Source organism: Eschrichtius robustus, chromosome 12 (assembly GCF_028021215.1).
Source record: "Eschrichtius robustus isolate mEscRob2 chromosome 12, mEscRob2.pri, whole genome shotgun sequence".
Taxonomy (NCBI): Eukaryota; Metazoa; Chordata; class Mammalia; order Artiodactyla; family Eschrichtiidae; genus Eschrichtius; species Eschrichtius robustus.
This window is the reverse complement of record NC_090835.1, coordinates 43,881,628-43,897,585: the sequence shown is the minus strand read 5'-3', so window position 1 is coordinate 43,897,585 and position 15,958 is coordinate 43,881,628. Positions and strand designations below refer to the sequence as shown.

At 39.6% G+C, this 15,958-nt stretch overlaps 1 protein-coding gene across 1 annotated transcript in view; it reads left to right on the top strand.

Annotated features, from left to right (window-relative positions):
• The first annotated feature begins 5,556 nt into the window (after positions 1-5,556).
• Positions 5,557-15,958, top strand: part of SCN10A (sodium voltage-gated channel alpha subunit 10) — a 74,113-nt gene continuing 63,711 nt past the window's right edge. The window contains exons 1-3 of the mRNA XM_068559167.1: positions 5,557-5,826; positions 7,481-7,608; positions 11,121-11,201. Of these exons, the coding sequence (XP_068415268.1) occupies positions 5,557-5,826; positions 7,481-7,608; positions 11,121-11,201 (479 nt within the window). The remainder of the gene's footprint in view (positions 5,827-7,480; positions 7,609-11,120; positions 11,202-15,958) is intronic.

Here is a 15,958-nt window from a genome sequence, read left to right as displayed (position 1 = left end):
TTCGTATTTGACTGTAGCCAAGAGAACACAGATCTGTTGCCTCATTCCCTAGAGAGTCAAGAAGCAAAATAAATATGAAAGTCAATCCTCTTATTCCTCCAGGAGTTGCATCCAGAAGGAAACTGAACACATCAATCATGTCAGGGAGAAATACTTCTGCCAGGTGCATGATCAAACCCAATTCTGATGTTTCTTACTGCAAAGTCAACCTGTCCTTAACTAGACAAAACCTTAGTTTCCTCACCAGATCACCCTCAAAATGAGTCAAAGCCATGGCATTACTTCCAGATTCATAAAACACCAGCACTCATGAAATCTCTAGCTTACTTAAATATACCTGGTCATGTTTTAAAAACTATAAGAACTCACAGTGCTTGTCAGCCTCCCTCACCGAAGAATTCTGAAGGTCTGTTAATGATATACTCTGATAGGGACCTGTTGAAGAGGATAGGAATTCTGTTGGGGAGGGTAATAGGAGTAGGAGAAAGAAGAAAGATTCTATATGTTTTTAATAAAAACTCTTATCCACAGCATGAATTCCCTTCAAATTCTTGAGTATACTGTAATTTGTATTATCTCATTAAATAAACACTTTTATTTTGGGCAGCTGAACCATATTCAAAAGTATTCATACACTAAAGGTGGGGGATGGAGAAATAAAGTGGAAACATTATGAGTTTTTAATATTGTGTTTAATTGTAAATGATCTCAAATGTTTATTTAGTTTGTATGCTGAGAACTAGTGGTGTGGAATTGAAATAGGCTAAATGGCTATTGGCTATTAACTCACATGTGTAATGGGAAATTTTAAAGTTACATTGTGCCTTTGCACAGCACTTAGCTTACAAAATGCTTTCACATACATTACTCGATTCTCCCAACAACAGTGTCAGATTAGCAGGGCAGATGTTAGCATCTCCAGTTCACAAATCATAGAAATGAGGGTAAGACAATTCAAAAAAACCTAGTTAGTGTCAGAACCCAAGCTTCCTCTCTCCAATTCCAATGCTATTTTAACAAAACCACACTACCTCTCTGTTTTGTTTTTGTTTGACTAATTATAACTTGAAGTCTCTAGAACTGACTCAATCCACCATCCTGAGTTTCTGGGTCCACAACACTCCAGATCAGGCGATGAGGAACTTGATTTCTTCCTTACTGACAAAAACATTTTCCTTCATTCTGATTCTGTTTTCATTGGGTTGGGGTTGTGAGACAAAGACCCTTAAGAAAAGAATATTTTTCTCCTCTTCAGCTTCATTTGGATCTCTGTTCTGTTGGGCAGAGATGTTTTGATTATATGCTTGTTAGGCACTTTCTCCCAAACTTTCACATTTCTTTCTTCCTTGAATTACTCCTTTCTTCCACTTTATCTCCCACAGGAATTTGATTATTCTCAGCACTATAGCCTGACACACTCATTGAGCCCTACAGCAGTTACTCACCAAGCCTGGTAGAAAGCCATTCCCACTCAGTTCTCACCCATCCCCACAGTTCTTGTTCAGCACCATGGACAGCTCAAGGGCATACTAGGCCTTGCCTTGCTCTTTCAGCAATGACTGATGGTGTATGTCGTTTTCTCCACACTGTAAATACTTTTTGTTGTACTCCATCCCTGGACAACAGATCAGCTAGCTGTTATCTCTGAATCATTCGGAGGTAAATTATACTCAGCAAAGATTCCCATAGCCCCATTCCTTTAGCACCAGGGACAACTCAGGACTATTCAACTTCAAAGACAACTCAGTGATATTTTTCTGTTTCCCAGATAGCTGAGGCTCAGTCTCTGACTACTGGGCAGGAGCATGGATAATGTGGTCTCACTTTCATCACCAGAAACAGCTTATTGCACTTTCCCAGTGGCATCGCTACTTCAAATTCTATCTCTTCTCTGGATAGCTTACTCACATGTCCAGTTTCCCTGTTGCTCCAATCAGATGCCTAACAATTAAAATTTTCAGGGCAATGGACAGCTCAGATAGACACATATCAGTATCACCAACTATCTAAAATGCTGACACTTTAGGGACTGCTCTAAGTCTTCACTAATATGACCACATCCCTCAAAACAGGGACAGTTAATTCCATATTCCCATTAGCATAGAGACCCCAGCAATATCCCTAGTGCTAAAGCTAGTTAGGTTGCTCATTACACTAACTAAAGAGCCTAACCACACTCTCAGCACCATGCACAACACAGTTTCACTCAGATGTGTCAATGGCTTGGTTACTGTTTCTCAGCACCAGCTTAGTCACATTCACAATCCACCCATGAAATGTCCAACCACATTCTCAGTCCTAGTGACATCCTGATAATATGCTTGCTGTTCCACCAGGCATCCAAGTCATGGAAGCAGAACCTGAAGCAGCTTATTATCATGGTTCTACTTTTTGGGTAGCCCTCATAACTAGTTTAATCATGTTTGTAGTTACACCCATACCCAACCACTCTCTTTCAGCAAATCAAGCAATCTCGTCACCTCCTTTCCACTCCATGGTACTTACTCATGCTCCCCCTGAATCCCCATGACTAAAACCATTCCCACCCCTAGCATAAGGCTCAGCAGTTCTTAAAACTTCCTTTCCTGCTCTTCTATGACACTGACAGAGTCTGTTCTTCTTCTTTTCTGGCTATAGCATCACTGTAATGTTCAACACCTCTTTACCCCCATAGACCTCCAGGTTTCAGCTCTCACTGTTCTTCTTCCACCTTGAAGAACAAATTTTATCCAAATCAGGGTGGATTTTAGGAACACTGGCCTTAAGTTGTTAGTGAACAGAAACCACACTTTCCCCCCAGTAACTTGGAATATGGTCAGTTTCTGCCCACCCTGGTCTCACAATTCAAGTACCAGTGCTTTCTCTTCCCTGTTTTTCTAAAACTCAAAACCACTATTCATTTAACAAGTATCTGCCGAGTATTTACTAAATGCCAGACATTATGCTATGGCCTGGAGAATCAGTGCTGAACAGGATAAATGTGTTCCCTCACTGAGCTTACAATTTAGTGAGAGAAGTAGAAAAGAAAACAGCAATTACAAATCAGAGGTTTATAGAGAAAACGCAGTGAGTTACAGCAGCACAAAATGGGAAGCCTAACAGAGACTTCATATGGGGTCAGAATGGAGGAGTTATCTGAAAACCAACAGTTAAAGAATGAGAGGGGATTAATCAGGCAAAGCAAGGTGAGGGAGTAATTTCAGGCAAAGGAAATAGAACATGGAAAGGTCTTAAAATGAAAAAGAATGGGTCAGACTCAAGGAGAAACTAAAAAAAACGGTATGCCTGGTAAACAGTGCTGGAGAGGTAAGCACACAGTTTGGGTTATCTTGAGGGCTGTGGGGAGCTTTAGAAGGATTTTAAATAAGAATATAATATAACCAGATTTGCATTTTAGAAAGATCATTTGGTTACAGTTGGAGAATAGATGAAAAAGGACTAAAGGGGAAGCAAATATACATAGGGGGTCACCGGATGACAGTGATTTAACGACCAGTATGATGGAGAAGCTAAAGAGACATGGAGAAAAGATACTAAGGAGATGGAATCAACAGCACTGGATGTCTTATTGGATGTGGGAATGAAATAGAAAGGACATCATGATGATAGCTAGGTTATGGACAAGCACAGAAATAGGCTATTGGGGGCCATTCACAGAGGAAGAGAGTCTTAGAGGAGAGGCAGGTACTAGAAAGGGTTGGAGAGATGGTAATAAGTACAGTTCGGGGCATGTTGAGTTTGAGGTGCCCAGTAGACATTCAAGTGGAGATGCCAAATTTGGGTCTGATCCCCATGGGCATAATAAGAGCTGGAGATAAAGACTCAGGAGTCACCTGCATATAGATGAGAACTGAAGCCATGAGTATGGATGAGATGCTCTCAGGAGGTGGTGTCAGACAGACCTGGGATTGAGAGTATCTGTCCTGCCACTTATTAGCTATGTGATCTTGGGAAAGTTAACTTTGCCACTCTAGCTTCTCATTTATATATTAGAGATAATACCTCATAGGGTACAGTGATGGTTAATATGTTAATGCATGCAAATTGCTTAATCCAGAATCTGGAATATAGTGAATCTCTGTAAATATTATTATCAGTGCTATCGATGTTATTATTATTATTATCATTATGCAGAATTTTAAAAAACATAATTTAGAGCCCCTAGAGTCATAGTCACATATGGGAGAAAGTGAGGAAAAGGAGATTGAGTGTGTCAGAGCAGTTGAGGAGAGACTGTGTTTCAAGAAGGAGGAAGTAGTCAAAATAACCAATAACCCCATCAAGATAAGAACTGAGTTCTCCCTGAATTTAGGCACAAGAAGGTCTCTGCTGCCCTTGCAAGGAGGCATTTTAGTGAGGTAGTGGACACAGATCTTAAGCTGCTAAAACTGAAGAATGACCAGAGACAGTGAGTGGAAATGAGTCCTTTATGAAACTCAGCAGAGAATGGGAGGAGAGAAGAGGGAAGAACTGGACGGGCTATGTACTAAGTAAAAATTTTTTAAGTTGAAGGAGACTTGAGCATCTCTAAATGCTGATAGGAGGGAACCAGCAGACAAGTCAGGAAAGAGAAATGAGGTAGTGAGGGGATAATATCCAAAACAGAAGGAAAAGATTGGCCTTAGCCAGAATGAGGGGTGATGTTCTCCTGGTTGTGACAGGAGGAGGGAAGATAGAAGGGTGTAGATTGCAGGTAAGTTGGAGGTTTGGGGGCATGAAGTTGAAGGAACTGTGTTTTCTTTGTGAGGTAAGCAATGTGGTCATTGTCTTACTGGAAGGGGAAATGGGGAATAGCAGTCAGGAAAGACAAACAGTATTTGAAATATCAAACTAGAAGAAACTGCTGCCTAGGGAAACCATATGATTCCTAAGTGGCATTGATGTTCCTCATCACCCCTCAACAGTACAGATTCAGAGAAACCTGAATTAGACTCATCTAGATTGACCTAGGCTGGGTATTTAGGATAAGGACAAGGGAGTGGTCAAAATGGTGGACCACAGGATCTGATCTGGATATGGAAAGAAGTGTTCAGCCACGGACAAAGAGAAAGCAGCCTGGGGAGTCCAAATGGAGTTCAGAGAGGGGGAGAAGCATTGAAAATGTCAATAAATAAAAGGTTGTGATCAGAAAGTAGGAGGAGACCCTAGATAAAGTAGATCATGAACCAACATCTTTGATGAATGCAGGAGAGTGCCTGCTACTCAGTGGTCATAGAAATGAGGAGAGAGGGCAGTATGGCTGGATCTGGTTGGGGGCAGGGGGTACAAAAATGATGAAGGAACAAAGACTAGAAGCTCATGGACAGCATAGATACCACCCTGAGGTACGTGGAGTAAGATGAACTAACCAGTCTCCCTCGAGAATGCTGCAGGGCAGTGGGGTCCTGGGGGAGCTCAGTGTGAGTTAAGAAAGGAACTGGAGAGGTGGGGGGTTGGGGGGGAAGCAGTTGTAGCAAGCAAGGTGGGAGGGAGAGAGCCAGTGGGCAGGCTGTTACCTCTCTGTGGTTATGTCCACTCTCATAAGAGTATAAATTCTTCCTGAAGAAGAATGAGAAGATGGACTTCCCCTTTGGGTCTCTGGCAACTACCAACTTCCATCGATTCACCCCAGAGTCTCTGGTGGAGATTGAAAAACGAATTGCTGCTAAGCAGGAGGCAAAGAAAGCCAAAGAGAAGTCCAAGAAACAGAAGGACCAGGAGGAGAAGCCTCGGCCCCAGCTTGACTTGAAAGCGTGCAACCAGCTGCCCAAGTTCTATGGCGAGCTCCCAGCAGAGCTGTTCGGGGAGCCACTGGAGGATCTGGACCCCTTCTACAGCACACACCGGGTAAGGGCTACTGGCCGGAATGGCCATTCTCAGCTCTGGGAGAGGAAACCTCTGTCCCACCCAGCCCAGGATTCCTCCTGCACCCTGAGTGATGTGGCTGTCAGCTGGACTCAGTTAGTGAAAAATATATCTAATTCACCTCCTCAGTACTCTCTTTGAGTCTCTATGGTATTCATGGTGGAGGTTAATTAAATCCAAATCCTCAAAAGCAGTGACAACTGCTGTGGAGTTTTCAGAGGAAGTTGGCTATTCCCTTGGATGAGTTCTGGCCTCAGATCTCCAGAGGTGTTGGCTTTCCATGCAAGTGGGGAGCAGAGATCTTGAGGCTGGGGGGAGGGTAGAATAGGGAAGGGGAACCAAAATCAGGATGATTTAAACCAGTGGTCCTCAAAGTATGAGCTCAAAACCCCTGGGGTTCCCAAAACCCTTTTAGTGGGTTCAGGAGTTCAAAACTATTTCTTAGTAATACTTAGATGTCATTTGTCTTTTTTACTCACATTCTTTTGTGAACATACAATAGTTAACGTAGAGGCTATTGATGGAGGATCACATCTGTCTAACAGCTACTGGAATGTATGCTTGTATACTCCTGTGTTTTAAAAGGTCCTATCTTCTTTTATTTCTAATATTATATATATATATATATATATATATATATATATATATATATATATATATATATATATATATATATATATATATATATATATATACATACATACACACACACACACATATGTACAAACATATATATACACGCATATATACACACATATATATACATACACACACACATGGTATAAGCAAAAAGGTATAAACATTAACAAGAGATCATTAAGGTCCTCAGTAATCTTCAAGAGTACAAAAGGGTCCTAAAATCAAAGATTGAGAACCACCAGTTTAAACAGTTTCATGACAATTATCCTGTTTGTGTTTTATCTTGGATGTTCTATACAGCTGAAAAAGTGGTGTGTGCATGTTTGGGGGTTGGAAGGGGCAGGAATCAGCCATCTCAAATATGGTTTGTAGAGAAAATAAAAAAGGCACTGGAATGACTTTCTCTCTCCTCTCACCTGCCAAGAGCCGTTATTCCCCAAAATGCTCAGAGGAGGGAACCAGTAGAGGGTTTAAAAGGGGAGGCCTCAGAGGTGGAGAACAGAAGGACCATCACAGACCAGGGATGATCCACTAATCAGAAGAGGAATTAAATGCAACCAGAACTTCACCCCCCTGCTACCAGAATCCTCTCCCTGGGCATGATTCATCTCACCAACCCTGGGTCAACTGCCTGTTCACTGGGCAATCTCAGAGGCCCATCTTGATGCACAGTCAGCCGCGGGGCCTGGGGTCTTGCTAGAAGGGTGAGGATATGGCTTTTAGCCCCTGATCCTCCCTAACTCTCTGCCCCTCCATTTGCCTCTCGTTGACCTGTGGTTCCCAGAGCCCTACTGGCTCCTGAGCCTGAGATGATCTCACTTATGCTCAAACTCATGGCTGGAGGAGGATGCATGTTTCTCACTGGAGATCCACCCTCTGTTGTGGTTTTTTTTTTTGTTTTTTTTACATCTTTATTGGATTATAATTGCTTTACAATGTTGTGTTAGTTTCTGTTGTACAACAAAGTGAATCAGCTTTATGTTGTGTTTTGTTTTAGACATTTATGGTGCTGAACAAAGGGAGGACCATTTCCCGGTTTAGTGCCACTCGGGCCCTGTGGTTATTCAGTCCTTTCAACCTGATCAGAAGAACAGCCATCAAAGTGTCTGTCCACTCATATCCTTTGCACAGTTGTTCCTTCCGCATGTTAGAATCAGGAGGTGCCCACTGTGTCACGTACCTTCTTTGGGGGTTAACAATAGAGCCTTCCTCCAATTGAATCCTAAAACAACGAGATCATCAAATTGAAAAAAAAAGTTTGTGGTTTTAATGTGTTCAACACCCAAAAGCAGTCCCAAGACAGAGGAGGTATTCATGCAACCCACACCTGGTCTGGGATTCAACTAGACCAGTCTGGATGCACGTGTGGATGCACAACTTGAAAAGGGGAGATTGCTGATACATCCAGGTACATTCTCATCGTATGTGGCCTGCTCTTCCCACAACATAATAACCAGTAAGAGGGTCCCTAGGCTTCTTTGGGCAAATATGATAGGTGTGGGTTGATATTCTGTGTCCTAGCCATGCTGGAGAGTGATTGCTTATTTGGCAAAAAAGCAACTCTTGAGAAGGCAAAGAGAACAGACTACAACGGGCAGAGCGAAGATTGTCTCAATGGGACCCCACTGGTCATGGGGTACTGCCTACAGCACATTACCCCCAAACTACTGGCAGATTAAAAATGTCAGTAGTCTGAGGTTCATGCCATTGAGGAACGTAGTAATGGTTAGAAATACGTTGGTCAAATGTCTGTATTAAATTAATTGCTTTATGTAGCTTCAGAAGCTGCCTCGAACTTTTTTTTTTCAAGACAAGCCAAACTAGGACAAACAAGAGACTTTGGCTTGGTTTCCAAGGATCTTCCCTGGCGACTGTCCAAATTGGAAGTTCCTAATAACAAATTCAGCCTTGGCTTCTAGGACGTTAATTTGCAAGACCAGCCTTGCCTCGGCTGCCTGGCAGATGGTAGCCAGCCTCTTCTTAGCGGGTGTCTAGTAAAAGAGCTCTCGCCTCGCACTCTGGGGTAGATTGTTGGATTGCTGGACAGCACTCAGTGAGCTGGTAGCTCACTACATTACATTTTCCCTTTACATGTTTTACCTTTATGGCCAACCAGTGGGAATCATATTTTCTTAATTCAATCTCGGCTTTCCTAATGCTATAGAAGAGTATTTAACAATAATAATAGGCTCCTATTTGCTAAATACCTCCTAAGCATCAACACTGTCATAGGTACAGAAACCCTTGAAGAAGGGATTAGCACCTCCATCTTACATGTGATGAAACTGTTACTCAGAGGCATTAAATTAATTGCCCAAGGTCACACAGCTAGTTAAAAGGTCCAGCCTGCGTCCTGCCTAGGGCAGTATCAGCAATAAGGAAGTAGGCAGTTAATGGAAATGAATCAGGGTAATTTTTTCTCTAAGTATGTCATCTCTACATAGGTTTTTTTTTTTAAATATACAATTACATAAAAATTATAAATAAGGAAAAACAGCAAATATACAAACTCCTTTTCATCCATCCTGGTTGAATTACATCTAGTTAAGTAAGAAACAACTAATTAGAAATAAAATCCCTTTAAAGAACCAAGTAACCAGTAAATATTCTTTTTATCTTGAGATTTGATGAATAAATAATTGCTGGGTGGAGTCACAGCTGGACAGAAAAACTGTTAAGGGTCTCCTTCTCACAAAAGTCTGCATTTATATATTTAAATCTCATGAACTTGGTAGCTCCAGCCCCCCAAATATTATTCAAGGTATGGAATTCTCAATCTCCTATTATTAATATTTCACCAAAATTATAATTCTAATCAAATTTGCTCTGAATGTTTTCACAGGTAATATTATCAGAATATATCATAATTCTTTTAAAGGTTTGTGGAGTTGGAGATATGATTTTAATTTAATCCTTGGGTTAACATTTCCCCCCCACCTGAACACATTTCTTAATTTAATTGCAAGTCAACAGGAAAATATGGTTTAATTAGTAGAATTTCCCTTTTCAAAATAGATGGGTTCCTAAGTAACTGTAAAACAGGGCACATTAAAGGCGTTTACAGAAAACTAAAATAGATTTAGATACTTCTGCTCAAACTGAAATTACGAAAGATGAGTGGTTCACTCTGTAGGTCAAGCTTATATCTTCAGGCGTTTTCTTTAGGAAGTAATTGTTAGGAATTCAGAAAAGTGTCCAATGGGGGAAATCTATCTTTGGACTTAGCCACCAACATTTCTGCCCCACCTATTTACCCCCTTCCACTCACCTTACTTTTCAGTGTCTCTATCCCCTTCTTGTAATCCATTTGCCCCCAACCTCTCCTTTAAGATTCTCCCCTCTTGCTATTCAGAGTTCTCCTCAACAGCCTAATCCTGTTTGGAATCTTCTCCTTGAGCCGGCATTTTACTCCACTGTGCCTGCCTCCATTCCTAACCAGATGTCCATTTCCTTAGTGTGCCTGATCTCAGCTAAATTGGAAAAACAATCTGACGAACCTGATTGCCATGAAAGCGTGTAGCCCTCCCCTTATCTCTAACTTCCTAGGAGTATAGTAGTCCCCCCTTATCCATGGGAGATAAGTTCCAAGACCCCCAGTGGATGCCTGAAACCACAGACAGTACTGAACCCTATATGTTTTTCCCTATACATACCTACCTATGATAAAATTTGATTTATAAATTAAGCAAGAGATTAAATTAGGTATGAGATTAACAACAACAATAATAAAATAGAACAATTATAACAAAATACTGTAATGAAAGTTAGGTGAATGTGGTCTCTCTCTTTATTGTACTGTATTCACCCTTCTTCTTCTTGTGATGATGTGACATGATAAAATGCCCACGTGATGAGATGAAGTGAGGTGAATGATGTAGCCATTGTGACAGGACATTAGGCTACTATTGACCTCCTGATGATAAGTCAGAGGGAGGCGCATGTGCTTTGGGTGACCCCGGATCATGGAGCCATGATAATGTCGATGGTTGGGTGTCAGAAGCAAACAATGTTGATGGTTGGGGATCCCTGGTGGGAGGGAGTGGGAAGGCTGAGATGTCATCACATTAACTCAGAATGGTGGATAATTTAAAGCTTATTTTCAGACCACCATTGACCACGGGTAACTGAAACTGCAGAAAATAAAACCATGGATAAGGGAGGCGCGACTGCATTCTCCTTGTCTTTTAGGAAAAAAGAGACATTTGCAGGATGAAATTTCAGGCCATATTGTATAGTGAAATACAGGTGTGAGGGCAGAAGGACATTTTGGAAAAGGGATTCTGTGTCCTTTCATCTTGCTCAGGGTTCTATTTTCAAACAATCTGAGTCCACATCTCAGCGCCATGGTTGACTAGCTATATGACCTTGGAAAAATATTTAAGCTTTGTCAGCCTGTTTGCTTAGCTCCAAAGTGTAGGTAATAATATCCACCTGTAGGTTAGTTGTATTAGAAATAATGTGGATGAAGTATTCAGTCGAGGGTAGGCACTCAGTGTCAGCTGTTATTATGTGACAAGAACATAAAGTTGATCCTAGCTAAAGAGTTATGGATTTAATCAATTCAGCATCAAGGTGATCACAGGTGACCTCAGGAAAACGTGGTGACTCTCAGCTTTTCCTTAACACAGGCCTCTCAGGTGGTTCAGTTTATTTATAACCATCACTATTTTGGTCAATTGTGTGGGCATGACCCAAACCGAACTTCCAGAGAGAATGGAGTGAGTAGATTTGCCGTCATTCTTGTGCCTTTCCTTTCTGTCCTCTCCTTCTGTTCCTTCACTGGGTGACTTTTTCCTCTTATTCATCCTGCTGGGTCTCATTTGGGTAATGTAGCATCCTATTGCCTATCTGACTTTGCAATGCTTAGGTATCTTCTCTGTGGACTTTGTTTCATAAACACACATATGATATTCAGCTTCAAAGAGCTATAGATGAGTGGTTCTCAACCTTGGCTGCCCATTGGAATCCCCTGGGGAGATTTAAAAAATATTGATGCCTGGGTCACAGCCCCAGAGGGTCTGATTTCATTGGTCTGGGGTGGCCAGGGCAGATGAACCCCCTGCCTCCCCCACCCCACACACTCACCTGTTAGGTGCACACCTGAATGCAGTTGAGGGAAGTCCTACTCAGAAAGAGAAAGAGATGCAGAACTAAGAACAAATGGTCCTGGAACATATTCCGAAAATAACCCATGAATGAAGCTGTTGGCTTGTATACCTCAAAGTGACCATAAAATTCCTGAGATTATTCTATCTCCCTGGGTTAATGATAGAATCTCTGTAGTTTCAGACTGTGAGGCCTTTCCAAAAACATTCTTCACCAACCCATCTGGGACGGTTGCCCCCTGCCCAGCTCAAGCAGGGCATATTTTTGGTATAATAACAGGAGCTTTGTAGAGCTTTCTCTTTTTCCAACTTTTTAATTTTTGTCTTTTGCTGACTATAAATTAATACATGCTACAATAGAAAATATGTTCCATTTCTATTAATAAATTAAAGAAGAAAAATCAAGTGGTCATATTAATTGATGCTGAAAAGTCATTTGATAAAGTTTGATATCTGTTTATGGTTAAAAATTCTTAGAAAAGTAGAAGTAGAAGGGAATTGCTGTACTCTGATAAAGGGTAACCACTTTAAAGAAAGGGGTAAACATCATACTTAATTGTGAAACACAGCAAGCTTTCTCTTTGAGATCAGAAGGAAAAACAGCAAAGATCTCTGTTACATCAGTTGTATTCAGCTTTGTAAAGGAGATCCTAGCCAGTGTAGTAAAGCAAGGAAAAGAAATAAAAGGTATAAGAATAAGAAAAGAAATATGTATAAAATAGATAACTAATAAGAACCTGCTGTATAAAAAAATAAATAAATAAAATTCAAAGAAAAAAATAAGAAAAGAAGTACCAAAGATGCCGTGATTTATAGATAATATAATTGTGTACATAAAATAGCCAATGTAATCTAGAGGTAAACTATTAGAATTAATAAGAGGGTATAGAAAAGTAGCTAGGTACAAATTAATATACATAAATCAATTGTATATATACTAGCAACAAACAGAAAATAAAATAGTTTTTAAGAATACCATTTACACTGGCAGTTAAAAATATCAAGTTTCTAGAAATAAGACTATCAAAGTATGAGCAAAATCCCTACAAAGAAAATTATAAAAATATTAAGTAATATTACAGAAAACCCAATAAATGGAGAGATATATTGTATTCTTAGATTCAAAGTCACAATATCGGAAGGCTCCCCAAAATGACTAATAAATTTAACGTGATTCCAATCAAAATCCCAACAGGCTTTTTTTATATAACTTGACAAACTGACTCCAAGATTTATATGAAAATGCAAAGAGCCAATTATAGCCAAGACACTTTTGAGGCAGAAAAACAAGGTAGGAGAAAATAATGTGCTCTACTGGATATCAAGATTTACTATAAGCTCTAATGATTGAAACAGTATGCCATTGGCGTAAGATTAGTCAGACCAGTGGAACAGAATATTTGGCCCATAAACAGGCCAATGCACATACAGACCTTGAATTGGTGACAAAAGTGGCACTGCAAAACAGCAGGGAGAGGGCAGTCTTCAGTAAATGATGCTGAAGAATTAGGAATCCCAACAGAAAAATTACATTGAACATCCAACTTTACACCAAACACAAAAATCAGTTCTAGGTGGATTAAGATCTAAATTTCTTTGTGAAAGACAAAGACATCAAGCTTTTTGAAGGTTTAAAAAAAAAAAAACTAAAAAAGCAAAAACAACAAAAACCACAGAGAAGTCTCATGACCTCAGGTTAGGGAAAGATTTATTACATATGATATAAGAAGTACTAACCACAGAGGAAAACACTGATACATTTTAGGATGTTAAAATTAAGAATTTCTGTTCATCAGAAGACAACTTTATGAGAGTGAAAAAGTAAGCCTACTGAGTAGAAGATATTTGCAACACATATACCTCAAAAGTGTTTATATCCGGAATAATGAGCCCCTACAAATCGATTAGAAATGTGTCAGAGCAACCAACTGGAAAACGAGCAAAAAATTAAATAGATATTTCATAAAAGTAGAAATCCAAATAGTCAATAAACATATGAAAATATTCTTAACCTTTTTCTTAATCAAGGAGATGTGAATAAAATCACACTGAGAGATTATTATACCCTCATCAGATGAGGAAAATTCTAAATCGTGACAGTACCAAATATTGAGAAAGATATGGAGCAACAGAAACTCATATCTTGCTGGTGGGAATGTAAATTTGTACAACCTCTTTGGAAAGCAGTGAATATTATCAAATAAAGGTGAAAACACACATACACTGTGATCTTTTAATTTTACTGTTAGGTACATACACTCAACAGAAATATGTACTTATGGGCACCAGGATACAGCTCCAAAAAGTTCATGAACATTCCCCATAAAAGTCAAAAACGGGAAACAACCAAAATGTCCATACATTTTTGAATATATTAAATATCTGTTATATTCTTAAAGGGGGATAATGTATAGCAATGAATATGAGTAAACTATACCTCCACACAACACCAAGAATGAGTCTTAGGAACATAATATTGAACAAAAAAAGCCAGACACAAAAGATTACAAAAATATAAGTCCATTTATATGAAAATTCAAAAACAAGCAAAACTTAACTATTTTGTTTAGGAATGCATACTCAGGGGGTAAAAATATAAATTAAAAAGGCAAGAAAAAAATACCAAAAATTAGGATAGTAGTAACCTCTAGGGCAGGAGGTTATGGGTGTTCAAAATGTTCCATTTTGTGACATGACTAGTTGTCACACAGCTACTCTGGACTGAATAGTGTCCCCCCAAATTCATGTGTTGAAGCCCTAATTGCCCCCCATGTGACTGTACAGGAGAAAGGGCCTTTAAGGAAGTGATAAAGGTTAAATAAGGTCATAAGGGCAGAGCTGTGACCCAGTAGACCTGATACCTTTATAAGAGAGGAGTGGACACCAGAACTCTCTCTCCACCATGTGAGGACACAGCCAGAAATAGCCGTTAGCAAGCCAGGAAGAGGGCTCTCACCAGAACCTGACCACACTGGCACCAGCCCCTAGAACTGTGAGAAAATAAATATTTGTTGTTTAACTACTCAATCTATGGTATTTTGTTTTGGCAGCCTAAGCTGACAAATACACAAGCATTCATTTTACAACTGATTTTTGTTTCATGTGTATTTTCATTATGTATGTTACATATCATAATGAAAAGCTTTAAAACAAAGTAAATTTAAAATAAATGACCATTGCATTAAATACAGAATACTGAAAAATATGTCAAAAGACAGTAACTATGTAGATAAATTGCTGTTAGAATTGTAGTTTATTCTCTCTCTCTCTCTATATATATATATATACACACACATATGTATATACTAAGATGATATAGCATGTAAAATTTCTATCCTTTTTAACTTCTAATGCAAAACATTTTCTATCAAAAGTAAGAGTTATTTGGGGATTCTGGTTAAATATGGAAGATAGCATGAATATGTTTTACCCCAACCCTCTCAAAATGCCAATGAAATGACAGCATGGGAATAAGAGCAGTATAAATATACAAGAACAAAGAGAAGTAGAAAGGAAAGCACAGAGGACAAAAGATGTCAAAACAATCTCAGAAGACCGAAATTGGGTAGAGGACGGTAAATGACTCAGCAGACGGGGGCTTGTTAAATGACAGTGCCTGCAGAGAGGGATAAAAATGAGGATCAAGGCATTTTACCCCCTAAAACTCCAGAGGCCCTGAAAATGTTGACATGGTACAAATAGCAAAAACTGGGACTAGAAAGAGGGAAGAACATGGGAGCAGAGGATGTTCACTTATTGTCGCTTCTATAGTAGCAAGAAATTAAAGAGTATTCTTTAAAGTTGATACATCAAGGAATGAAAAATAATTACATTTAACAGTACAAAGGTAAGCAGGAAAAAGATATTATTAATACAATCAGATGATGGATAAAACAGAGGGAAAAGGAAAGAGAATTAATGGAAATAAGAGATATTATTTAAAGAGATAGCATAGTAAAGGCAATGTATTACATGGTTTTGATTATAATTATAAATGTATATTTTAAGGCAATACCAGAACTAAAATAAAAACTCTTCTAAGTTGAGAATCATACAGAAAAAAATAAAGCAAATAAAAAATATCAGACAATGAAATATTTTAAAAACTATTAAAAACATAACACAAGGACTTCCCTGGTGGCACAGTGGTTAAGAATCCGCCTGCCAATGCAGGAGACACAGGTTCGAACCCTCATCTGAGTAGATCCCACATGCCACGGAGCAACTATAAGCTCGTGCGCCACAGCTACTGCGCCTGCGCTCTAGAGCCCGCGAGCCGCAACTACTGAAGCCCGCTTGCCTACAGCCCGTGCTCCGCAACAAGAGAAGCCACCGCAATGAGAAGCCCGTGCACCGCGACGAAGAGTAGC